We start from the raw sequence: 27,491 nt of genomic DNA, 5'->3' as shown, positions 1-27,491 counted from the left end.
GTAATTGAACTTTTATGGCAATGAATAGGGTATTTCTATTACCTATAAAGTGAAATAACTTAACATAAATATCGGAGGTTGAGATGCATGTTTTTGAAAGAAATTTCAGATGGCATTTGGGCTTTTTTGCATCTCTCTTTTCCTCTCTCTCTTTCTTTCTTGTGCAATAGGTGAAATGGGTAGGCTAAATTGTCTGTAGTATATGAGTGTGAATAAGTGTGTACGGATTTTTCCCAGTTATGGGTTGCAGCTGGAAGGGCAACCGCTGCTAAAACATTTGCTGGTTAAGTTGGCGGTTCATTCCGCTGCGGTGACCCCTAATTAATAAAGGGACTAAGCCGAAAAGGAAATGAATGAATAAAAGTTTCATCATTTTAATGCTTCCCTGCTGAATGAATATATTGATTTATTTACAGGCTACCCATATAGTTCCTTTTTGTTTCTTACCATTTTTAAAAACCTCTTGTGGTGCACAAAAGCTGACTAAGATGCAGAACACAGTAACTTCCGGCTGTCTTTGAAAAGATCATGTGTCTTTTAATTCTTGTCTTGCTGTCTATTTTTCATCCCCATGGTATGATACTTTTTTTTTCTTCCTTTGATCTCCCACCTCTTCTGTGCTTCTTGTTGCTTTGTGTATCTGTATTGGTTTGAGACTCCACAGCAACTTTAGGAAAATTTTCTTTTGAATTATTTGTTGTTCCTTTTTATCAGTTTTTGCTGAGTTTTATTTATGATATAAGCCTTGATTAGTGTCAGACTAGTCATAGTATTCTGCATCTGTCTTTATTGACAAAAAATAACATTTTCAAAAATAGCCTGCATTACAAAGCAAAGCAAATTGCTTGTGTAAAAATGTTTTTTTTTTTTTTGTAATAATAGTTTAATTATAGTATGGTTATGCAACAATGTCTTCAACAAGTATGTTTACAGTAGGATAGCTACAAATATTATTCATTCATTCATTTTCTTTTCAGCTTAATTCCTTTATTAATCTGGGGTCGCCACAGCAGAATGAACCGCCAACTTATCCAGCACATTTTTATGTAGCGGATGCCCTTCCAGCCGCAACCCACCTCTGGGAATCATCCACACACACTTATTTACACTCATATACGGACAATTTAGTCTACCCAATTCACCTGTACTGCATCTCTTTAGACTGTGGGGGAAACCGGCGCACCCGGAGGAAACCCACACGAACGCAGGGAGAACATGCAAACTCCACACAGAAATGCCAACTGACCCAGCCGAGGCTCAAACCAGCAACCTTCTTGCCATGATTAGTATTAGTCAATTAGAAATGATACAAGTGTTTAAGATCGATTAGCTAACAGATTTATATTGAATGAATTGTGTTCCATACAGTGTCAAAAATGTGTTTTGATTTGTTGTAAACTTTTGAAGTGTTTTATTCTGCAAAATAATTGATGCGCTCTGCTATTTGTGTGCATGGATGTGTAAATTGTGTGTAGTGTTTTGTCAAAATGAGCCTTACTTTCAAAATTGTGCTAAAGCAATGGTAAAAAAAAAAAAAACTGCAAAATGTTTTTCTACTTCGCCTTGTCTATTTTTTTTCATTGTTTCTTTATTTGCCTTGACTGTTTCTTTCATTAACATTCTATTTTGAGTTTTGCTGAATAGCCAAATATCCTTTACTTTTATTCTCTTTTTTTGGGAAAAAAAAAAAAACATGGTTCATAGCACTGGGGTACACTCTCAAAAGAAACGGTTCTATATAGAACCAAAAATGGTTCTATTAAGCGCTTCATATATGGAACCCCAAAAAGGTTCTAAATAGAACCATTTTAAGGGTTCATTAAATAGAACCCCAAATGGTTCTTTCACTCTTAAAATAACCGGTTCTATATAGAACCAAAAATGGTTCTTTCAAACGCTTCATATATGGAACCCCAAAAAGATTAAAAATAGAACCATTTAAGGGTTCATTAAATAGATCCCCAAATGGTTCTTTCAAGCGCTTCATATATGGAACCCCAAAAAGATTAAAAATAGAACCATTTAAGGGTTCATTAAATAGAACCCCAAATGGTTCTTTGAATTCAAGTTACATGGTTCTATTTAGAACCATTTGAGGGTTCTTTATTTATTATTGAATGAAAAAATAAAACCAATGCAGAAAATTCAAATTGTTTAAATTTATTCAATTTACTTCACAAAATAAGTTTTAGATAATATTTAAAATTGCACCTCTGCATACTTTGTATAAGATCTACCTCTAAACATTATACATTTTTACTATTTAATTAGTAAACATAATTAACGGCTTAATGGCATTCAACAATCTAATTGTAATGATTTCACTTTTTATTAAACATTTGTAAGCTTGCTTACTGATTGAACAAATACAAAACTTAACTTTCAAACATCTCTAAAATGATGAAAAATGTATTACAATGCAGATAGAAACAATACACAAACATCTATTAAATAACACTACAATTTCAACAAGTTGACGGTACATGTATGTACTGGTCATGGCAACATCCATTTTTATACATCATTTTCAATAAAAGTTATTAAGAAAGTGCTTAATGGCACACAAAACTTTGCAAAATGATTAAACAAAACACTGAGAACAGCCATTCCACAACCTGTAGCATGTCCATGTTTGCCGGCCTCTCTTATAACGTAAATAGTTTTGTCCATGGGTGGCACAGTGGCTCACTGGTTAGAACTGTCACATCACAGCAAGAAGGTCACTGGTTCGAGTCCTGACTGGGTCAGTTGGTGTTTCTGTGTGAAGTTTGCAAGTTCTCCCAGTGTTTGTGTGGGTTTCCTCTGGGTGCTCCAGTTGCCCCCACAGTCCAAAGGCATGCGTACGGTATTGGTGAATTGGCCATAGTAAGTGAATGTGTGCAGGTGTATGAGAGAGTGTATGGGTGTTTCCCAGTGCTGGGTTGCGGCTGGAAAGTAAAGAGTAATTGCTAATTCATTCTACTGTGGTGCCTCTGATAAATGAGGGAGCAGAAGGATAGTGAGCGAGTGTTGGCCATCGTAATGCTGACACTTCAAGCCTTGACGGAATCAGGGGAGCTGTTAGGATCTTTGGATTTCTGTAAAACAATATTTCAATGCTGAGTACTTCCTTCTTTCCTTCCCTTCTATTGGGCCATTTCTTTTAAAGATGTTTCTGTGTCCTTCACTAAGTCCTTATATGCAGCATCCTAAATTAAAACATTTTGTTTACTTTGTGTAAGTTTCCAAGTGACATATTTTCAGCAATACAAGTACTTTAAAGTCATCAAAAATACAGAAATACAGTGTAGACAGCTGTAATATATTTTCTATTTAATCTGCATTTCATTTGTTACAGAATTTAATGAAATTGACATTTCTGAGTGACCTCAATTTAGTATGAACATTAAATAAAACAATAAAATTAGAATAGGAACAAAACAAAATAATTGTTTATCAAATAACATACATCATATTTGGCATACTTTTATCCAAAGGGACGTAGATTGTGTTTATTCTATACATTTATTAATATGTGAGACCTGGAACACATTTGGCATTGCTAATGCATTGCTTTACCAAATGAGCTTTAAAATGTCATATACACAGATTTTTCATATCTATTTGGCACACAATGTAACAGTGTTTGGTTACTCACAAGCTGTGGCACTCCAAGAAGAAGAAACTGCTCCATTAGTTTTGCAGACCCCTCAATAATCTGTACTCTGGAAAATAGTGTGTTTCATTTGGTTCTTGACTTATTCGTAAACGGTGTCGCATTCTATGTCCATCACAATCTGAGGTAGGAAGACAGCATTTGTAGAGTGTGTAAATATGAATTTAAATCACAGAATTAATCTTGACATAAAATGTATTGAAATGAACTTGCCTTGTGTGAAGTCCCTCAGAGTCCAGTTCACTTCATTTTGATCCCATCATTTGAGCTCACCACTGAAATCCTTTCATTTTTACATTTGTTTTGAAGACATTGCAACAAGGAATCTTGTAGGCAAAATTACACCTTTCAATACATATTTCTTCTCTGCAGGACTTTTTTTAAGCAACGACCTTAATATTCTCACTGTAATAAAACAGCAGTAGTAAGTAATAGAATATTTTTTTGATAAATATATTTTTTCAGTACACAACAACCAAAAAGTCTGAATTATGCATGTTATAAAATACAATACTTTACCAGGTGTGCTTGAAGATGATGTCAAACAATTATGGATGTGACACATGTTTTTCTTTAAGCTGGGATCCTTCTTCTTCAAAGCTACTTGTGTGCAGCAGACCAAATTTGGAAACTTAATATGGGTCCCATGACACTTTTCTGTAATGATAAATACAATCTTGAAGTCTTTTATAATATTTATTTCATTTTACTGACCACAATACAGTTTGTTTGGATTTTAAAACAATGATACCAAGCACAAGTTTTATGAAGCAGTTCAGTTTCCAGGCTGTTTGAAGAAAAATAAAATATACATTAAAATACTTATTTTAAACTTATTTTGCACTATATATATATATATATATATATATATATATATATATATATATATATATATATATATATATATATGTATGTATATATATAATTTTACAATACATTTAGTCTGCATTTTTGTGTCTTTTATAAATAAGACCTGATCTTTCATCTATGGATTGTTAAAATATGTTTGGCTTTTTAAAGGTTTCAATAATATTCAGGGGCGGACTGGCCATAGGGAGAACTTGCCACCGTGACTGGCCTCCCGCGCGTGCACAGACTCGGGCACGAATCTGCTTGTGTGGGCACGAGCTGTGCACTGCTATCTTGCGGTTTTATGCAGACTAGCGGGAACATCTCAAAAGCGGGCAGTAATGTCCACTACTTTGCAGAGTTTAGCTCAATCACTGATAAAACACACACGAACCAAGCTAAAAGTGAGCGTTTGTTCAAGGTTGGAGCTAAAAACAACACGAAAAACACAATGAAATCGGCACAAATCTAGTTAATTTTAAAGTAACATGCAAATGCTTCATTCACGCTCTCTCGAAGCTCGCCTTAAAATAACACAGCTGTGTACTGTTATCGGTAATTTAATTAGTAGTACTGACAAACAACTATAGTGATATTGTAACTTATTTCGAATAAAAAGCAGAACAAATTCAACTTAACAGATTTCTGAACCGAAGGGTGACGACCGAGGTCATCGCAAGCACAGTGTTTATCCATATTAACGCTAAAGTCAACCCCATTCAATCTGTATCACCATATAACACGAGGGATTTTCTATCAAATAGAAACCTTACTTCATAATACAAAATATTTCACTATATATATTAAATGTACTAACATACCTGAATGATGAAGCTGAAATAGTGGACTTCTCCTTTCGAAAAATTAACCTTCTCTCGAGGCTCTTCACCACTGGTCCATGACGATGTCCTTGTCAATGACTGACGTCACCAGAGGGCTTTTTTATGATTATTAGTTTCAAATAAATTATTAAACCATAACAACATGTTACTGCACAGTCTAAATAAATTGGTTATTTTATTTATTTCACAAAATAATTTGTCAAAAATGTTAAACACATACTGTACACTGATTAAGTTTTTGACCACAGCATTCATTTTATTAGGTTTTGACTCAAAAAGCTTTGTCTCTCTGTGTTATAACTTATAATTGTTTCATAATCTTTACTAAATAATTATGTTATGATTCAAAAATTATAGAACCGTTTTAATCAAAAAGGTTCTTTGCAGTCAAAGGGTTCTAAATGGAACCATTTTTTGGGTAAAAGGTTCTACTGGCCAAGTATAGAACCCCAAGGTTCAATATAGAACCTCAAGGAACCTTTTTTTTTAAGAGTGTACATCAAGTGTCTTTCTTTCCGCTTGTTAAGTGTGACGTCAAGCAAAGCGGCTTCCGGGTCCAAGCACTCTATTCAACTGAATGGGGAGACTCGTGAAATGGTAATAATAAACGTTTACAAAGCGATTTAATACTTTCGAAAATGACGATCGCAGTATATATGTCCAGGCCTAATTTCTAATGGCCAGAAAGTGATCAATTTTTTTATAAATTGTTAAAATTTTGGTATTTGTGATGCAGCAAGCCCAGAGATTGTTGTGTACACTATGACTTTATATAAAATTAACTTTAATGTGTGATATGAATAAAAAATGATCATAAACGAATAATTTCTCAACCTATATGAGTGGCGGCTTGGACCCGAAAGCAGTATTACATACGTCACCAACACGTCACCACTTAACAAGATTAGAACATCCTCTTTCATGTGAGGTTGGTTGCAGTTGGTGGATTAGACTTTTATTAGAGAAGATCCAAACATGGTAAATTCTAAATAAAACCATAGCAGGCTGTTAACTAAAGAGGTGCTTGTTACATTGTTGTTTCTTATACATGCTAAATCCAATATTTGAGTGTGTAGATTAAAGTGGCACTTGTTACTTCCTTGTTTCTTGTAGGTACTGGGTAAATATGATATTGCGGGCTGTAGATTAAATTGGTGCTTGTTACCTCATTGTTTCTTGTGCTTACTGGGTACATATAACAACCCAGAATGAATAAATGAATGAATGATAGATAGATAGATAGATAGATAGATAGATAGATAGATAGATAGATAGATAGATAGATAGATAGATAGATAGATAGATAGATAGATAGATAGATAGATAGATAGATAGATAGATAGATAGATAGATAGATAGATAGATAGATAGATAGATAGATAGATAGATAGATAGATAGATAGATAGATAGATAGATAGATAGATAGATAGATAGATACTTTGTATGTGTTTTTATACATGTCCATGAAAAGGCAGGACTTGTTGCACTGATTTTCTAGACCAGCTAATAATGTGATGGGTGCTGGTAACTGAGTTGAGGATCTAAATGCAGGTTTATAAAAATAATGGTCAGGCAAGCAATGCTTAACACAGGGGCAAACCCAGAGTCGTGGTCAGTAAACAGGCAGATGGTCAATAGGTAGGCAGCATACAGGAATAAACAATACAACAAAGCAAGGACAAGGCAAGGAAAATGTGTCAATGTCATAAACAGTTAAACAAGACTCAGCAACTGGTGTGCGTGTGTATGTGTGTCTGTGCTGCTTTAAAAGTCCATGTAATCAATTATGAACAGCTTCAGCTGTGTGTGTTAGCAGTCAGCAGGAAAACTGGGACAGGTGGGAGTGTGCGGTGCATGACAGGATTTGTAGTCCGTATGTTGACAGATTTGTAGTACTGAGTAAAAGTAAACGATTCCCAGTGATCTACAAGCCTGGATCGCTGGTGATTGTGACACCTAAAACCCACCAATAGTGTTTTCAAAGCCAATTATTAGAGAAAGTCCATCTCAGTCACTTACTGTATATTTACCTTTGCTCTTTAATTTGAAATTGCTTTTATCTTTTTTGTGGAACTGTGCTAATCCAGACTTGAACCTGAGTGCTCTGCATCACAAAAACAACACTGTACAACTAATAAGCAAGCTCATCACATATATACAGTTGTTTTGTTGTATTTATTTGGTTTTGTGCAAAGAACAGCATGAAAATAATCCTATATTTGTCAGTAATATACACCTGTAAATATCATTAGAGTGAAAAGGAACAAAAGTTATTGTTTTCACACTGCCCCATAGCGTTCATTTTAGCCAGAAACTGCAGTCAAACATACGTTAAAGTAAGTTTTTGTAGATAAATAAAATTGTAGGTTAAAGCACATAGTTCCAATAGACCAGTTTTTCTATAAACAGCAATGTTTTCCGTCTGTAAATTAAAGTAGTGCTTGTTACCCTCTTTTCCAATAGTATCTAGATGCAGCCTTTATGATGCAAGCTGAGATTGCATCACTCAGCGATGCAATGTCAGACACAATGCAATCAAATGGAGCGAGTGAGGTCACTGTAAGGGGTAGGGTTAGGTGAGCCCATTAAAAATCATTGGATGCAGCTCAAATTGCTCTGCACCAAGTCTGAATCTGACCCCTGTGCCCTTGTGTAACAGTGTAAGTTAAAATGGTGTTTGATATCCCTTTATTTCAATATTCCTTTCATATTTCATGTTTTCCTTTGAGGATAATAAACACTTAATACACAAATACACATCAGTGAACATTTATTATACACATGGACCTAACACTTTTGGACAGACACTATAACGGCAGGTTAACTATGTTAATATGCTGCCCACACTATACACAACTTCTTAACCTTTCTGATTTTGACTATAATGTAATGATGTGCACCTTTTGTGAAGCTGCAACGGAACAATAATTATTGTGAAAAGCACAGGTAACTCATATTGTTGTTTAATATTTAAACATATTTACTGTAAATAAAATACACTGTAAAATTTGTGAACTTACTATTTGAATTTACAAAAATAACAGTATTTGCTTGTTCAATCATCAGATCTTGATGCGTCTGATCCTTTTGAAGGGGTTGTGAACACATTTCAGATGCTATTACAAACACGGACAGCTGGATCCACATCGAGAGCGACACACACAGAGTCTATTATCAGTTCAAGCACTCCTGCTCACTTCTGTCATGATGTGTCTGTGAAACGCAAATCACAATTATTGAGCTGCAATGATGGACAATGTTATTTCGCTCAGGATCCATTCGCTTTAAGGTGGAAGAGACATTTATTAGAGGCAATCTAGCCATGTCTAAACTAATAAAATTATCTCATGGTTACGGGGAAGCTTTTTTTCTCCCTGTCTAATGCAATTGAGCCTTTATTCAAACAATGATGTCCAATGCAATTTCAGTGTTTGCTGTGCATGAGCTGCATTAGTGATTCCTGTTGGAATTATTTGTTTATTTATTAAGCTTTGGCATGCAAAACAAACAATCAGAGAATCATAATTTTTAATGTTCAGTTATATTTAGGGACTATTGTGTGCCTGTATTTCTTTTAGAACATGACCAAATACTGAGCCAAAATACAGAACGTGTAAAAGTATGATAACCTTGTCAACAATAATGAAAAATGAAGGTTTTGTGATGATGCTCTTAAAATAAACTACAGCTTGAGATGATAAACAAGAGTTGCTGTACTGAATGTCAGCATGGCTCATTCAGAGACAATTACAGCTTTCATTTTGATAAACATAATGAAGCAGGGCTATTATGGGCTTTCTGTTACTTGAACGTCAACTATAAAAGGTTTAAAACTTTTTAATAATTTTTGGAGCTTTTTGCCAAGACAACATTTTACAATTTTATGTAGCTTACCTTAGTATTACAAAAAAAAAAAAAAAAAATTACAAAAAAGACTTAATGAATAAATTGAATAAAACTTTAGTATAAACAATAGAAAACTTATATTTTAATTGGGAAAGAAGCTTATTTTAATTGAATTTTAAAAGTGTAACTCATTCATTAAGTCAATGCATATAGAACATTATTCATTAAATTACTTGAACATTAAAATGAACATTAAAACTCTTTTAATCCATTTAAGACTAGCAAGTTCATAGTTGCCATTTTCCTTTATAAGTAATTTTCTGTGTTATACATGTTTCATTTCTCAATGACATGCTAGCAAACAACCAAATAAAAGATTTCAAAAAAGAAAAAAAAATTAATTGATTTATTTCCTGCCACATGAAGCCCTCAGCTTCCTACCCCTAATTCCAAGATTCAAAATGGAAGCAAACCCTCCCAAACAAAAGTAGTTTTCATGTTACTAAAAATATTTTTTGTTCACAAATATATATCAACATAATCATAAGGTCTCTAGATTCCTCCAAATAAAACAAGTCTTTCAAGAGATCTATAGTTTTGATTGTATACTTTGTCAAAAGTTCAATCGGCAACTATAGTTACCAGTGAGCAAATGCCTTTTAAATACATAAATCATGGGGTATTAGGGAATAATGTGTTAATAAGTTAATAAATCAAGGTTATTAGTCTTCTTCAATGATTTTTGCTTTTATGATTCCCCATCTAAACATAACCATTTAACTGATATCTTTACTGTAAAGTGGACGTTTTTGATGCACAATTTTATACACAGCAAAATCTCAGAGTAAATTTAACTTTTATAACTGGCCCACTTCTACAAAAAGTTTTAAAAAGAAACAGGGGCAGAGTTAAAGTACTGAGTGAACAGAGAATAATGAACTTCTGCTGTTAAAAAGCAGAATCAGAAAAATGCAGTATCAGATCACTGAAACTCACATTTTTGAAAGCTCTAGGGTGAAGTGCTAGGAGCTGGGTTTTTTTTAGAAAATTAAGAAAAACTAAATACATTTTGTTAACAAAAAAACGTGCGTACGTGTGGACACAACCTTAGGAACCTGAAAACTCTATAAATCTCTCACAATCTCAGCTCATCAGGATCATACAAAATCAGAAGCTTTACCTATTACTAAGCTGTCTGTATGATGGGTCAATCATGAACGATTCGTTCATTTTGAACGAATCTTCAATATGACTCGGGAACTACGAATCCTTTCAGGGAGTGATTTGATTCGTTTATCGGCATGTGTGCACATTTGTGCAGGTATCGTTCATTTCAAGTCTTTTGAGTCGTTCATCGCGAAAAGGCAGAAGCCAATCATATGCTTTTAGAGCCTGAAAACTAAAAATGTATCCATTCACCTCTCGAGTCCTCTATCGGGTCTGAGTCATATTCGTTCATCACGGGCCAATCGCGTTTACAACCGGAAAAACAATTGAATTGAAAGGTGAACTAATTATCATGGCTCCTTTCGGCTCAGACTGTGCACATTGGTTAAGATTATGTGACTGTCAGTGTAACGTAAACGAACCACTGACATTTGAAGACATGAAGAGGTGAGCTGACCAAAGACATAAGCATAAAAGAGCAGGTAAACATTGAATTAATATTTTCTCCTTATAGTATTCTATTTACTCGACTTTTTACTCGACTACACTCGACTTATTTGTCAAGTGATCAACCTTTTGGACTAGTTGTAGATGTGTTTGGAAGCAATTCGTTACATTAGCATTAGTGTTGTTATAATAATAATATTAATAATAATAATAGTAGATAATTGTGCTGATGTTGTGCAGCAAATATGGGTTTCACTTTGATCCTATTGACCACCCATACCGATAAATGAATGGCTGAAAACGATGATTTAAAGTATATTCAAATATACAGGTAAATTTGTGAACTTGACATGGGTAAAACAATGCGGGACTAATCCATCTAAATAAAATAAAAACTACCATCTAAAAAAAAGTCAAACCAGTCATAAACTGTTTGTAGCAGTGAGATTATCTGTTATTGTCAAATTCTCAACACTACAGTATGTGATTTTGTTTGTCTTCTTTCTTTATTTTTTCTGATAAAACTACACTTGGTTACTCAACTTTGGCTCACCCTAGTGGCCTAATACCACAGAAGATAATTATAGACCAGCTATGAAGTCAAGGCACTGTTAAGGCAGTCGTGCAATTCAGGATTATATGGAAGTTCTGTGAACTTTCAAGTCAGGCAGGATGCAGTGATGTGACACTAATGGACATTTTCCGGCACAGCTTCAATGACATGTTGAATTACTTGATGTCTGAGAGTGATGTTCTGGGGATGCCAACTGAATGTATGGCTGCTGTGCAGTTCATCACTGACTGTGGAAATTGCAGAGAAGGAGCTCTGCAATTTAATGATACCCGTCACAGTCTCACTGTGTCCCGGCCAACACGGACAGCCATGAAGGACATACATGACAGCTTAGTTACGGGCACAGTGACTATCCACAAACTTCATATGCTCCATGTCGTTTTCACAGAGGTGCTTACTCTGTTATAGAACAGGCTGTCCAGGATTCGTCTCCACCATAAGCTCCTGATCCATGGTATTATTCTTATCCGTCATGAACTCCTGACCCCCAATCATCTTCTGCTTGTCCTGTTTTGGCAGCTCTGGCATCATGGTCATTTCTTTTGACAGCTTTCCCATTTCAGTTGACTACAGCATGGCCAGCTGATCCCCTATGAGGTTCACCATGGCTTCACAGCACATGTTCTTGCCCAATGCTCCACGGTCCATGGGCTCATCTACTGTTACACAGTCCATGTTCTCGTTCACTGCTCCACGGTCTAAGGGCTTGGCCTCTGCTCTATGCTCCGTGCCCCCATACCTTCCCCTGGTTCTCCTTTGCTCCACCATTACCCTGGACTTAAAAAGTTCTATTTTTCATTGGCAGGTGTGGTCAGTGAATTTAAACTAATTTAAACCCTCTCAAGTTTGCCTTAGTATTGCCTGCTTGTTTATTGTGAAACCCACTGCTGGTGAGTGTGTTTAATCCAGTTTTCAGGTTTAAGCCATGTTCGGGTGAGCTCTTGTTTGTTTTGTATCTTGTTTGTGGAAATTTGAATAAAAACTACACTTGGGTACTGCAACTCACCTCAACTCAGTAGAACAAATTAAATAATTAATAATAATAAATAAACAAATAATAAACTTTAGGAAAATATTCAAATTCATTCTAAAAAATTAGCTAAATATTAAAGTTGGAGCCAACTACCCTGTCAGATCTGTAGAGATTGTGCTAACAATTCTAATGTTTTTAGTAAGCTACAGAAAGCATGCCTTACAGTTAATCATACTTTTTTGCACCCGTCATGTTACAGTTTTTTCATTGTCTAAAAAAAAAAAAAACACCACAGTTCGTATAAAGGTAAATAGAGAAAATCTGACATCTAGTGGCGAAGGTGAAAATTTGTAATACTTGTTGAACTGTGACATCTAGTGGGCTGACAGCTGTGTTTGCTATGCTAACAAAAACGTTTTTAACCAGGTAAGTGTGTATTAAATTAGCCTTTTAGCCTACCCTACCGTTCTGAGAGACAGAAAATACCCAAGCCCAATTCCGATGGAATTTAAAAGGGGTTTAATAGTTACAATGAGACTTGTTTTTAATGAAACTCAAATAGCCTTTGTTACAGTCTACTGGTAATTTTTGCCTTTGTGGCATGTTATCCAAAAAAAAAAAAAAAAAAAGCTCCAAAACACTAAGCCATTCAAATGTAGCAATTTAGCTTTGGTTTGATTTTTGTTGCAATAACGTAAAAAAAAGCCTTAGAACTTCTGTGACTGTTTTACAGTTTTTCTCCATTGGTTTGGCTAATTTCTTGAAACAGAAATTACATTCTCACAATTCTAAGATCATTTGGTAAAACAGTGTTACAGTTTAGCAGAACACTATAGCTCACTTGCAAAAGCTCATATCTCTCCCAAAACAGTTCACTCATGCATCAAAACTAAATTCCTTTCCCATATAGAAAGTCAGTGCCACAAAAAAGGCAAATATCCTTCTCAGTTGCTTTGGCTTATTTCTTGAAACAGACCGGACATTCTCAACACTCTTGGTGCTTTTGCCAAAATAATGTGGATGGTTTGGCACAACACCATGCACCTGCAATGGCTCATACCTTTCCCAAAACAGTTCACTCATGTGTCAAAACTAAATTTCCTTCTCATTTAAACAGTCAGTGCCCCCAAAACACTTTGTCCCTTTAGCATTGTGTAAGCACTGCAAGTCAAAATGTTTAGTTGTTTTGTCATTATGGCAAAGGACCACTAAAATATCCCTCATGCCACCTTACAGTCTTAGCCCAGTCCTTCACTGACAATTGTTACTGTACTGTTTTGTCTAGCTAACAGAATACAATTATGTATAAAAATGAAAAAAAGAAATAGGATTTTAGGGTAAGATTATCCTCCAAGGTTTGACGTCACACATTGCACTCACACTGCCAAGGAAATGGTAACATCTTTTTTTATTGTAATGATCAACCACACACAATATAACTTCCATATATCAGAGCAAAAAGAAATTGTATACAGCAAAATAAACTGTAATATAAACACACAAACAAAAAAAAACTAGAGTGCTATAAATAAAGCTGGAGTTTCATAACAGTTCTTCACTGCCTGCTGTCCTCACCCTCCTGACCATCCACACGCTGCAGCCTGTGTGGCCACAGATTCTCATCCACATCACAGCGTATATTCTCTCTTGCGATGCAACGAGGGAAGAAATGGTATGAATGTCGCAAACATCCCCTACAATGATTAAATGTACCAAGCATTCATCTACTGTATGGTATTCATGGTATTATGGTCTTGACTAATTTTGACAATTGAACAAACTATTGTGCATGTGATGACTTACAGTATACAATGAAATGACGCTAACACGTTTTGCAGAGAACAACCATTAGACTGAGAATTGACAATCAGTTTAGATCGACAAGATCTATTCACTTGGAAATTGTGCTAAATGTAGTAATCTGTACTTAATCTGCTAAAATCTGTACTTAATCATTTGCAAAGATGTACTAAGACATTTGCAATTTGAAGAAATTAATAAGAAATTAAATTCTGTTGTGAACAATTGCCAAGTGGTTAGGAGGTTTGTCCATGTTGTTTTGAGAATGTAATTTCTGTTTCAAGAAATGAGCCAAACCAATGGAGAAAAACTGTAATTTTATTCCATTTGTGCCTTTTTCAATTGGTTAGGCTGAAGTAGACCATGTTTTTGTTGGATATGGCTGAACTGCATGATGAATGCACTGCATAAAAATGCTTTTTTACCCAGAGGTTTTGTCTTGTTTCTTGTCCAAATATCTACAAATTCCTAAATCAAGAAGCATTTTCTAGACAAGAAAGGTTTTGAGAAATGATGTGTCAAAATTGAGTGAGTTTTTCCTTAAAACAAGCTAAATAATCTACCAATGAGGTAAGAAAAGATTCTTCTTTAGATTATTTTGCCTACCCCATTGGCAGATTATTTTTATAATATTTTTTTATATTTTTATATTATTTAATTAAGGCAAAACTCACTTAATTTTGGCATAGTAGTTCTTAAATCAAGACAAGTTTAGCTTGTCTACAAATTGCTTTTTGAGTCAACAATATTTAGATATTCAGACTACAAACAAGACAAATAATCCAAGTAAGAAAAACATTTTTATTTTATTTTATTTTTTTTTATTTTTTGCATTGGGATAAATGATCAGACTATTTTTCTACCAATAAGAAACTTATTTCATAATCTGTTGCACAGGTAAATTGAGTACAGTTTGTTAGACTTTGGAATTCACCAATACAAACACAGATTTATGTCATTCAGAAAGAGATTTTGAAATCATGAAAGGATTGCCAGTGCTCATACCTGTAGGTGCAGTTGTTTCAGTCTTTCTGTGATTTGTTGATGACAGCTTTATCTTGAGTATAACCTACTAAGTTTTCTGAGATTACTAGACTTAAACATGGTCTAGTGAGCAGCAGCACTCATGATCTAATAATTCTGTCACGAGATATTTGTGTACATGTGGGATTAGACTAGCTGAAGTTTTTTTTCCACGTATTTCAGCAGCTCATTGAAGACTATTGGAGATGGCGTCTGAGAAAAAGGACACCGGTGAAGTTTTGAAGGATCAGGTAATGTTTCATAGTGAGACAGTTGGCGTCCTCTTGCCGACAGCTCAGTTTTTCTTTTTGAAGGTTGTTGTCTTTCACTTTTTAATATGAATGCACCTGTTCTTTCTTGAGGGTCAGTGTTGTTTATCAGCATGTCCAAAACTGTTCTAGTCTATTTAAAAGACAGATCACATAAGTATTACAAATTATGAAGTAAAAACTGACTTTTTATGAACTTTTTATACATTTAACTCTTTTAATTAGCATATTTGAGCAGTTAATTTGTATTTTATATATTAATATTCTGTTAAATTAATGGTAAAAATCATATTGTGTTTTTTCTTCCAGAATGTATTTTTTCGAATCCTCAATATTCGGTCTGTCAATGCTGCTCTGGAATCTATTGAGAAGACGTACACTAGTACGAAGCAGTCTCACCCCATTATAAGCTCTGTTTGTGGCCTGTATGAGAAGGGTGTGAGTAGGGCTGGAAATCTGGCTGTGTGGAGCATGAAACCTGCCCTCCATGTGCTACAACCCCAGCGTGAGTCTCAGTCTTCTTCCTCGCACAATAATACACAATATTAATATTATTATATAATTGTATATGTCTGTGAATTAATAACATCAACAGTCTCAAAACTCCTAGTCTCAAACAAAAAGGATTTATTTTATCTAACATAGAACACTTCTCAAGACCTAAAACCATTGATCTACTATTACAGGAGTCAACATTGAATCAAAACAAGTTTATGAAAATTGTCTAAAACATTTGAAAGAAACCTATTCTTATCTTTTGCCGTTTTATGAACCACTTGGGTCACTAATGAAAATTGATGTTTTTTGTTTATTATATTAATTTGGTAAATATAAATATTGTAAAAATGACTTTGGCAAAACAGTCATTTGATATACATTAGCCATGTAGTGGCTTAATTTGAAGTGTCATGTTATTTTACAGATCCATAAAAATTGGCGTTTTACCAGATAATTATTTTATGACAAAAAAATAAACTAATAAACTACTATAATATGTAAAAATACATCAATCTTATACTACTAGTAATAATAAAATAAAATGTATATTTTCTAGGGTTTTTTAATTATAAGATTCAAACTGATGTTGCAAACCATGCAGTGCAGTGTACAAGATAAACTAAAAACAAGAATTAGCTAGTCAAATTATCAGTTGCATAAAGTATTTGTGTTTTCAGCAAGCAAATGTGCTCAAACGTAAAAAAAAAAAAGACACTGCAATTCATTTTCTAGTTTGCCACTAAATGTGTCAGTACAATAAAGTTTAAACTTTTTTTTAACCTATTAAAAGTCTTTTTTTTTTTTTTGTGAAGAAAAAAGTTTTAATGATATCCTGCCAATTAGAAAATGTGCAGAGATTTTAATGAGCTGTTTTGGTCTTCAAACGTAGATATTGATGCTTTAGTTGGGGATTTTCTGTCTAGACACAGTGTGACACATTAATTACTTCTGACATGTAGTGATACTGAGCTTCTGAAAAGTCAATGTTAAATCTAAAACTTTAGTGATTTGTTTATTGCATTGAATACATCTTGACATCTATTGACATTTAATTGTGATTTATTAGATAACAATAAAATATCATTTATTTAGATAATTAAAACATTTCATGCACATTGAAGTTGAGTCAAGATGCATCAATCTCCACTTCAGCAACTCTTAATTTCTCCTTTGAATTGTATATAATTAAAAAGTTTGAACTAAATACTAATTGGTTCATTTTTAATTAAATAGTGCCTCATTTGTATATTTAAACATAACATTTTAGAAAACCTGTATTGCAAACAAGATTACAGTTCTTAATATAATCAGTCACCTGCACGAGGAAGTATTTGTATTTCAAAAAGTATTTAATGAACATACCAATCAAAAAGTCTAAGTACTATTTCTTTTTTGCAAATGGTCCTTTAAAAGCCTTCACGTGTCATCAAACATTAATAACTGTGTAAAATCTTTCTTTTGTCTTTTTGAGATTTTGTAGAAATAGATTCAAATTAACTCAAATTCACAGTTGGGATATGTAGTGCAATCGGGGTTGTAGTTTGCCGTTGCAAAACTGAACTCTGGGGTCAGTGTTTGGGATTATATGACTAATTGGGCAACAATGTTAAATATTTGAGTGTTTCAAGGACCCACTTGAGCATTACAAAAGACTAATCTGCTGAGTGACCTTATTACAATTTACTAAAGCTTTGACTTGCCTGTGTAGATTTCATTTTTGTAATGAGCTAATGCTTCGACATCATGTAGTCTGGTGCTGGATAATTCTTTTTCTATGTACTCTAACAGCATCATTGTGAAAATCTATAAGGTACAGAGAGTATGTAAACTACCTAACATCTTTCTATTGTTTTAATTTAAAAAAAAAAAATAATGTACACAGTATATTTTACAGCAAGCAACAATGAAGTTAATGAAAATTAAAATAAAAAATATTAATCAAAGAATTGTGAAAAAAATCATGATTTCCAGTAAATGTAATCAGGACTACTGTTTTACAGCATTAATAATTGTGAGACATGTTTCCTGAAGACCAAATCAGAATGACTTCTAGATATGTCTGTCTGCCACTAGCTAAGAATAAAAATAGCATAAGTTTGCAGTATGCTAAAAAATGTTAGCATAAACATGTTTCAAAGTGTGTTAAAATATGTGTTAAATCAGTGTGAAGAATATTACAAGCATGTTAAAATCAAATCATTTTTACATTTCAGCATAAAACAAGTTCGGAACCCATTAAAACATTTTGGCCATATGCTTTAGCGTAATAATACGTAGTCTTTAGCGTAATAAAGTAGTCTGCCCTAACCCACAGTTAAATGTGTTAAAATGTGTTTAAAAGTTGCATTGTGAAAATTACTGTATATTTTACACTACAGATATACAATACTGTAAATGCATACACAAGGTAAATAGTGCTATAAATGTACAGTAAATATAGTATTTTTTCTGTAATTAATTTACAGTAAGTTACTGGTGAATTGAACTGTAATATGACTTTTACTGTAGGACAGTTATGCAGTATCTTATTGTATTTTAAATTTGTATTATAAAAATGACTATATTTTACAGTAATGATATACAATCCTGTTAATACATATACAGCAATGGTGCTGTAAATGTAAATACAGTACTTTTGCTGTAAACGGTTGACAGTATGTTACTGCCATACTGTTGTCAGTAAGTTACTGTAAATTCTGCAGTATATTGTTAACAGTGATGATTTAATTAGGCCAATAGCATGCTTAAGATGCTATCAATGGCTAAATCATGCTGACAAAGTTAAAATGTTATCAGTCAAGATAACCCCATGTTAATTCAGGTTAGTAAAATACTTAGGTGTGTTAGAACGGTGTTAGCAAAATGCTAACAAAACCAAACAAATGATAAAAACAAGTACACAATGTATTACAATGTATTAAAATTGGCTAGCAATGTTAGCTAAAAGAAAGCACATAATTGCCCCAGCAAACACATAACAGTATTTATTTTTATTTTATTGTTGTTATCTTTTGATAAAATTTAAAACAGCCTTTGTGAACATAAAATTCTATTCAACATTAGATTTAGAAATTAAAGGTTAGCCTTGTTAATTTTGATTTAGTTCTTAAGGCTTAGTGTTAGCAAGGGAAAACTCTTTGAAGTAACATTTAACATTTTTACAGAATGCATGTGCTTCCATTAAAAATTGCTGCACCTGCATGTTATAAAACAATAACTTGTCTTACATATTTGTATATGATAATTAAATATTCATAGTTGTAGCAGCAAACTCAATGGCCTGCAAAGGACTGGACCGACTGGAAGAGAAGGTACCAGCATTGCAATCTCCACCTGCAGAGGTAAAATTATTTGGATGTTTAAATCTGTTTGCTAATACTACTCTTTAAGTTGTTAACTGGTTTTCTTTAACCGTGGGCAGACATTTAGCTAAGATGTGGGTGGTTTGTTTGCTTTCTACACAACAGCTGGCAGCAAACATAAAGGGGCTAATGTCTTCAACCCTGGAAGCCGCCAAGGATGGGATCACCTGTCCAATCAAACACAGCTCTAATGTTGTTCTGGACAAGGTTTCTTCAAGGTACCAGCAGAGTAAGAACACTCTCAGTGGCGGCATACAGTACATCCTGAACAGCAAGCTTGTCTTCTTGGCTGAACAGAGAGCCAGCAGGGCTCTAAGTCTAACAGAAAACCTGATCGACTGCATCCTTCCTGGAACTTCAGACAAGACAGGTATTTTAATTATGTTGTGGTTATTCTGACCCTTTTAGTCGTACAATACATAGCCATATCATTGGGGAAATACAAATAGCTAAATATTTGTGCTTTTAAAGCTGGGCACTAGATGTCACTGAAGCTTCATTGTTGAAGTAATGAATTCCTAAAAGATTACTTCTTTGATAACGTTGTATGGGTTCACAATAATATTAAAAGGTTATGTCTTCCATATAAGTAAAAAACCCAAATGTAAATCAAAATGTGGGATGAAGATAATTCAAAAATAAAAAAGTGATAAAACAGTGAATTGAGAAACCAAGTCATAGTCATAGTCAAGTTATAGAAATATGAGTTTATAAGATTCACAGCACATTATTTGATATTTAAACATTTTGTTACAACCTTTTATGGCATATTAGTGGAGTGCCAATGGTGTTTAGCTGGAGAGGGAAACATGATTTTCACAATAGCCGGTTCACAGTTGTTTTCACACTGCACGACTATCTAGGTTAGCTCTCAGTTGATGTGTGTTCATACTGCATGATGGATCAATGACATGAGGATACAAACTGCTGGACTATAAACAATTGCCAACAACTCTGTCTGGCTTACAAACGCATGCGAGAAGTGATAAGATCATTCAACATTACATCCAAGACTATAAATGGCACCCCTCCTGCAATAAATATTTTAAATAATCTGCCATTCAAATGGTTTGTTTGCTGAATGTTTGTCTACAGCTAAAGGGCACAAAGTAAAAAGAAACGTTTGGGGGAATGCAGGGGACAAGGACTGTGCATTGAGCAAAGAGAGAAAAAAAATAGTTAGAGAAAAATACTTTATTGCTGCTGGGACTGATCAAGCACATGTTTCTTTGTTTCTATTTAATGTTATTGTAAAGCTTATGTTTTCTAATATTGTGGTCTATAATTCTTCCTTGACTCTCCACTGACCTGTGTCCTTCTCTCTCATTGGCTGTAGGCCATTCCTGATGTGTTTTTTAGTCAGAACTCATTTCAAACAGCGTGATTTTTTTCTGATCGTGTTTTGATCATTCCTTCTTTGTGTCCTACTATACTCTCAGAAATAGTGGTACGCGAGATGTCACTGGGGTGGTACCTTTTCAAAAGATACAAATTTTTACTTAAAGGGTCCTTATTGGTACCTCAAATGTATAAATTAGCGGCGCTGCGTAAAGGGGCGGGATTAAACAAGCTTATTAGACATTTAAAAAAGCGAGTGATTGCTCCTTGTTTGAAATATCTGCCCAGAGATGTCATGCTTTGATCCTCGATTGATCTCACGCAGTCAAGTGATGCGATTTCGCAGGTCAGAGTTCACCAAGCTTGAACTTTGCACCACAGCAACCTGCGAAACTTGACGCATGACCCTGCGTTTCTGGTCTGACGCATCCACGTGCGTATGAATGGAAGTCTATGGGAGGAAAAGCCCAGTGTGACCGCAGCTTTGGCGAGGGAAATTCAGGGCAACAATTGATCAGTGTGAGCTTAGCATAAGGCACACCTGTGTATTAATCATGGCATCTAATTAACATCTGAACATTTTAATTAACCTTACTTGTGAAATAATGGATTATCTCAGCAAAGGAGAAGTGATCAACATAGATTAAGACAAATGTGTGAATGATACTTGAGAGAACGTTCGAGGTTACAGAAGTAACCCTCGGGGAACGGAAGTATTATAAGTGGATTTGATGTTCTAAATCCACGTATGAGAGATTCGGTTCAGAAGCTACTTGTCTGAAAGAGTATTGAACGGGCCCATGAAAGCAATGAATTGGCAGCGTAAGCTTGCGCAGGTGCGCTGCATCGCCAATTAACTGAGCATATAAGCACACATGGCGCCAGCAAACGCTATCCTTTTTAAGCTGAAGAGACTTTTAACAGCTAAGGGACAGTCATTATGGCGACGGAGTATAGTACTTCCGTTCCCCGTCCTCGGGGAACGAAGGGTTACTTCTGTAACCTCGAACGTTCCCCTTCGGTTGGGGAACTCCAGTACTATAAGTGGATTTGATGTTCTAAATCCACGTATGGGAGTCCATTGAAAGCACCATAATGACTGCACCTTACCAACGCCTCCGATGAGAGGGCTGTCAGGCAAGCGTGACGCACCCAAATCATGGAAGGCGTGGTCCTCCAACATGCCCTTGGCCCTAACTTATTCCCACTTCAAAAAAAGCTTTACGGAATAGGTATATTTTTTTGGGAGTCGCTAGCGTCTAGATAATTCTAGGAAATACGACAGTACGTTAGGAAGCGTGCAATCCCGGTTGGGAGGACGCTGCGGAGACCATCCGCACCCAATAGGGAGACAAATGGAATTACATATGGACTAACCCTAAGAAGGGGGAGTGCGCATAAGAAGTTGGTTAGCGGATAGGGAAGGCACGGGTCCACCCAGGGGGGGACTTAACCGTGGCGGAAAAAGCATATGGGGATCACCAGCGGGGATCGCACATAACAAGCACCTATACCCAAAAACGCGGGCTGACCAGCGGGCAGACCTAACGTAGTGGGCCAGCGAGTGACTCCTCCGCTGAGTCAGTGCTGGGGGCCTCGGAGGAATCTGCAGGGCTCACCGAATGGGGAACTTTACTGACAGACAGGAAGGTGCACATCTCTCCGTGTTATGGAAAAAAGGCACCGCAAGCGTGCTACAACACCCCACCGAGTTGTTTCCTCAATCACCAAAGGTACCTAACACCCTTGAGGAAACCAGCTTCACTCGCAGATTGTAAAACCTTGCAAATGTGTTGGGTGTCGCCCAGCCCGCAGCTCTACAAATGTCTGTTAAAGAGCACATGAAATGGCCTCCACAATCCAGTGGGATAATCTTTGTTTGGACACGGCACTTCCCTGCTGCCGTCCGCCATAACAGACAAAGAGCTGCTCAAAAGATCTAAAGTACTGAGTACGGCCCACATAAATGTGCATGGCGCGAACTGGACAAAGTAAGGAAAGGGCTGGGTCTGCCTCCTCCGGGGGCAGCGCTTGCAGGGTTACTACCTGATCTCTAAAGGGAGTGATAGGAACTTTGGGCACATAACCCGGGCGGGGTCTCAGGATAACGTGAGAATAATCCGGCCCGAATTCCAGGCACGAGTCACTGACCGAAAATGCCTCCAGGTCCCCGACCCTCTTAATGGAGGCCAACGCGACCAGCAGAGCTGTCTTCAGGGAAAGAAATCTTAAGGATACTGAATCGAGTGGCTCGAACGGATCAAATCGCAGGCTCGTGAGAACGAGGGCGAGATCCCAAGAGGGCGTGCGAGGGGGGCGAGTTGGATTAATTCGCCTAGCACCTATGAGGAACCGGATGATGAGGTTATGCTTTCCCACGGTGCTGCCAGCCACCGCGTCAGGGGCGAGGGTGCCAGATGGTGCCTTGTCCCTGAGAGAGTAGGTTCTCTCTCAAAGGGATCCGCCAGGGGAGGGCTGTCGCGAGGAGGGAGAGCTCTGATATCCAGGTCCGGTTGGGCCAGAGGGGCGCAACTAACAGAACCTGCTCCTCGTCCTCCCTGACCTTGCACAGTAACTGCACGATCAGGCTCACTGAGGGAAACGCATACTTCCATATGCCCCGAGGCCAGCTGTGGGCCAGTGCATCCGTGCCCTCGGTCAGGGAATAAAACAACTGGCAATGAGCGTTCTCGGGGGAAGCAAACAGATCGATCTGGGCCTCCCCGAATTGCGCCCATATCAGCTGAACAGACTCGGGGTGGAGTCTCCATTCTCAAGAGTGAATCTGCTGCCGTGAGAGCGCATCGGCTGCGCGGTTGAGCATACCTGGGATGTGAATGGCGCGCAGCGACTTCAGCCGCGGGTGACTCCAGAGAAGCAGACGGCGGGCGAGCTGAGACATGCGGCGAGAGCGCATACCCCCCATGCGGTTGATATACGCTGCCACCGCCTTACTGTCCGTCCTGACCAGCACGTGTTGCTGCTCCAGCACCGGAGAAAAACGGCGGAGAGCAAGGAACACTGCCAACAGCTCTAGGTGATTGATATGCCAATGCAGCTGGGCACCTACCCACAGGCCCGCAGCTGCTTGCCCGCGACACACGGCTCCCCAGCCTGTGCTGGAAGCATCTGTTGAGACAACAATATGACTGGACGCCTGTCCCAGAGGCACACCGGCCTGCAGAAACGAGGGGTCGTTCCAGGGGCTGAGGGTGCGGCAACACAGCACAGTAACAGAGACTCGGTGTGCGCCCGCATGTCATGCGCGTCTTGGAATTGGATCTTGAAGCCAGTGCTGAAGTGGTCTCATATGGAGCAGTCCGAGCGGCGTGACAGCCGCAGCGGAAGCCATATGCCCCAGGAGCCTCTGAAAATATTTCAGTGGGACCACAACTTTGCTGTCGAGCTCCCTCAGACAGTTCAGCAGCAGGCGAACGCGCTCTCCGGAGAGGTGCGCTACCATGGTGACCGAGTCCAGCTCCATCCCGAGAAAAGAGATCCTCTGCACCGGGGCGAGTTTGCTCTTTTCCCAGTTAACCTGCAACCCCAATAGGCGAAGATGCCGGAGCACCTCGTCTCTGTGCGCAGTCAATTGCTCCCGAGAGTGGGCTAAAATCAGCCAGTTGTCGAGATAATTGAGTACGCGGCCCGCAAGCCGAAGGGGTGCTAGGGCACCCTCCGCGAGTTTGGTGAAGACCCGCGGAGACAGAGAGAGCCCGAAGGGGAGGACCTTGTACTGCCATGCTCGACCTTCGAACGCAAACCGCAGAAACTGGCGGTGGCGTGGAAGAATGGAGACATGAAAATACGCGTCCTTCAGGTCTATGGCTGCAAACCAATCCTGAGGGCGGACGCATCGGAGGATGCGCTTCTGCGTAAGCATTCTGAACGACAGCTTGTGAAGGCAGCGGTTCAAAACGCGGATTGCCCGTGACCCACCGCTCTTTTTGGGTACGATGAAGTACGGGCTGTAAAGCCCGCTCTCCACCTCGGCTGGAGGTACCGGCTCGATTGCACCATTCGCCAGGAGGGCAGCAATCTCCTCTCGCAAGACAGGGGCGGACAGGGGATTGACCCTGGTGAAATACACGCCCGTGAACTTGGGAGGCCGTTTCGAGAACTGTAGTTCGTAGCCGAGTCTGATCGTGCGTATGAGCCACCGCGAGGGGCTGGCCCACGCTAACCAGGCAGGCAAAGCCCTCGCTAATGACATCATCGCAGCAATCATTGACGTACCCGCGGAGGGGCAGCGCGGAGCGGGTGTGCTGATCCGGGGAGCGCGAGGGTCCCAAAGAAGAGCTGGAGGAGAGCGATTCGCTCTGGCTCCGCACCCTGACTCCGAAAGGGGGGCTTGGGGGCTGGGAGAAGGGAGACCGCCCCCCCAGCGCCCGTGAGCCGCTGGCGGAGTATGCAGACCCTGCGAGCTGAGAGGCAGCGCGTCCCAGACTGGCAGGGCTTGAGCTGTGACATCCGGGGAACGAGAAAAATGCTCTTTGTTCGAAACTTTGGTGGCACTGAAAAGTACCGTTGGAATATGGGCCCCGCCCTCCAGCGGGGAAAGAGCAAGTTTCCTCCTCTCCAGATGGCCTGTCTTAGGGACGCTTCGCGGTCCGTTTACTGGACTTGGCGGCGCCCTGGGCAGCTTGGGGCAGCGGCCGTTGGCGGGCGCCCTCGGCGAGGAGCAGCGGAGGTGGATGGCTCGGCGGGGGACGGAGTGGGCTTATGGTCGCGCCGATAGATGACATCATTCACCGCCTTGAACTCCTGGGTGAATTCACAGATGGTGTCGCCAAACAGGCCAGCCTGGGATATGGGCGAGTCAAGAAAGCGAACTTTGTCAACATCGCGCATATGTGCCAGGTTTAGCCAGAGGTGGCGTTCCTGGACCACAAGTGTGGACATCGTCTTCCCCAGTGCGCACGCGGCGGACTTAGTAGTCCGGAGAGCATAGTCGGTCGCGGTGCGCAGCTCGTGTAACAAGCATGGGTTAGACCCACCCTCGTGCAGCTCGACCAGCGCCTGTGCTTGGTAGCGCTGGTAGGTGGCCATCGCGTCCAAGGCGGAAGCTGCCTGGCCCGCAGCCTTGTAAGCTCTAGCTCCGAGAGAGGCAGATAACCTACAGGCTTTGGACGGGAGACGGGGCGGACCGCGCAAAGTAGGGGTGCCACGCAGGCAAAGATTGACCGCAATGGCGCACTCCACCTGCGGGATCGCCTCATAGCCCCTGGCAGCTCCACCATCCAGGGTGGTGAGGGCGGAGGTGGACACAGTGCGGGCAGAGAAAGGGGCCCTCCAGGACTGCGTGAGCCTACTGTGCACTTCCGGGAAGAAGGGGACGAGAGGCTTCAAAGGCTTCGCCTTTTGGTCCTCTACGTAACACCCATCTAGTCTGTCCAGCCGCGGGGCTGGGGGATGAACCATCTCCAACCCGACGACCGAAGCAGCCCGAGAAAACACGGCCAACATGTCCGCTTCAGGATCCGTTTTGACGGCGCTCGCTTGCCCAGAGGGGGCGAGCGGGTCCGGATCATCGTCGGACAATGAAAGCCCACCCTCCAATGCCGCGGAGAACATCTGATCTCCGGTGTCAGCGAGCGTGAGAGCTACCATCTGATTAGACGATCACTCCCAGCACCCGAAGCTTGGATGGAGCGCTTGGAGGAGCGAGAGGTCCGCGAGCCCTTAGGCGGCAGATTATCTTTCGCTGGAACCCTCAGATCTGCCCGAGCGCCCGCTGCAGAGCAGGAGGCGACTGAGGTGGCTCGCTCTCTTATGAAAGTTAGCTGTGATCTCAACTGCACAACTGTCATGGCATTGCAGTGACGACATGAACCGCCCCCGAGCACCACATTAACATGCTGGACCCCCAAACATGTAATGCAGTGATCGTGCCCATCATCCGGAGCCAGGAAACCCCCGCAACCAGAAACGCACAGTTGGAGCGACATCCTGAAAAGGACGTGCTGCACGACTGTGTTGCTCTTTTAGGAAACTGCAACAATACGCACCGCTCTGGAGGACCGGAACCAAAGGGACGCCAGGCAAGGGAGAAAACCCAGCTCGACCGTCTGCCGCTGCGTGGACTCGCTCTAGACCGGGAGACACTCGTTCGCTCGATGTGGCTGTAGACAGCAAGAGGAACCCTCATGAAGCTCGATCAGAAAAGTCTCTGAAGCGAAAAGGATATCGTTTGCTGGCGCCAGGTGTGCTTATATGCTCAGTTAATTGGCGATGCAGCACATCGTTCAATACTCTTTCAGACAAGTAGCTTCTGAACCGAATCTCCCATACGTGGATTTAGAACATCAAATCCACTTATAGTACTGGAGTTCCCCAACCGAAGGGGAACTATGTCTTTTTGGCATTGTGTGAGAACAAAAACTGAAGTGATGAAACCAAGCAAATGATTCAAATCAAGAAGTAACTAAAGAAGTTTGTCGGCTGTACACTGAAATAAATATATTCAAAGATGATTCCTTGGATTTACAATTTTTTTTTCTTATGTTCAGTGGTTGTAAACAATTTATTTGAGCTGAATTTATACAAACAAATTAAGTTGAACATTATTAAATTTAATTTGTTTGTTTAAATTCAACACAAATAAATTGTTTGCAACATTTCTGCATGCAACACTTTTTTCAGTGTAATTTCGACACAGGTGCGGAAAGACACATTAGGTGAGACACTTGTACAGTAGGTGCAGAACACACACTCTTCTTTCAGTAAGCTGTCTTCTATTTGCTGTGTTCAAGGTAAACTTTTTGGTCCAGATGGGACCAGATGTGGCTGACTTGAGACGACAACACAATTTGCTTTTTTCAACGCTAGTTTTTTGGTGTCAGCATGA

General features: G+C 38.9%; 1 protein-coding gene and 1 long non-coding RNA gene across 7 annotated transcripts in view; one reads left to right on the top strand and one right to left on the bottom strand.

The window, feature by feature from the left end:
- plin1 (perilipin 1) overlaps positions 1-27,491 on the top strand; it is a 69,668-nt gene that overhangs the window by 7,605 nt on the left and 34,572 nt on the right. The window contains exons 1-5 of one of the 5 annotated variants that reach the window (XM_073930334.1): positions 12,685-12,780; positions 15,361-15,428; positions 15,756-15,951; positions 19,212-19,285; positions 19,412-19,676. In XM_073930334.1, the coding sequence (XP_073786435.1) occupies positions 15,384-15,428; positions 15,756-15,951; positions 19,212-19,285; positions 19,412-19,676 (580 nt within the window). In that variant the 5' untranslated portion in view covers positions 12,685-12,780; positions 15,361-15,383. Of the gene's footprint in view, positions 1-12,684; positions 12,781-15,111; positions 15,162-15,360; positions 15,429-15,755; positions 15,952-19,202; positions 19,286-19,411; positions 19,677-27,491 lie in introns of those variants that run through there. The other 4 variants (XM_021467809.3, XM_073930333.1, XM_073930332.1 and 1 more) reach the window with 4 other exon arrangements.
- Positions 975-5,419, bottom strand: LOC141378837 (uncharacterized). 2 transcript variants are annotated; one of them, XR_012394332.1, is made up of 6 exons: positions 5,326-5,419; positions 4,175-4,312; positions 3,869-4,060; positions 3,638-3,776; positions 1,708-3,188; positions 975-1,108 (listed from the first exon to the last, which is right to left on the bottom strand). It is a non-coding gene; the product is annotated as an uncharacterized lncRNA (long non-coding RNA). The 2 variants fall into 2 exon arrangements; XR_012394333.1 differs by lacking the exons at positions 975-1,108; positions 1,708-3,188; positions 3,638-3,776; positions 3,869-4,060 and adding an exon at positions 4,407-4,442 and having other exon boundaries at positions 4,177-4,312.

Source organism: Danio rerio, chromosome 18, assembly GCF_049306965.1.
Source record: "Danio rerio strain Tuebingen ecotype United States chromosome 18, GRCz12tu, whole genome shotgun sequence".
Classification (NCBI taxonomy): domain Eukaryota; kingdom Metazoa; phylum Chordata; class Actinopteri; order Cypriniformes; family Danionidae; genus Danio; species Danio rerio.
This window is presented reverse-complemented; position numbering and strand designations above follow the sequence as displayed.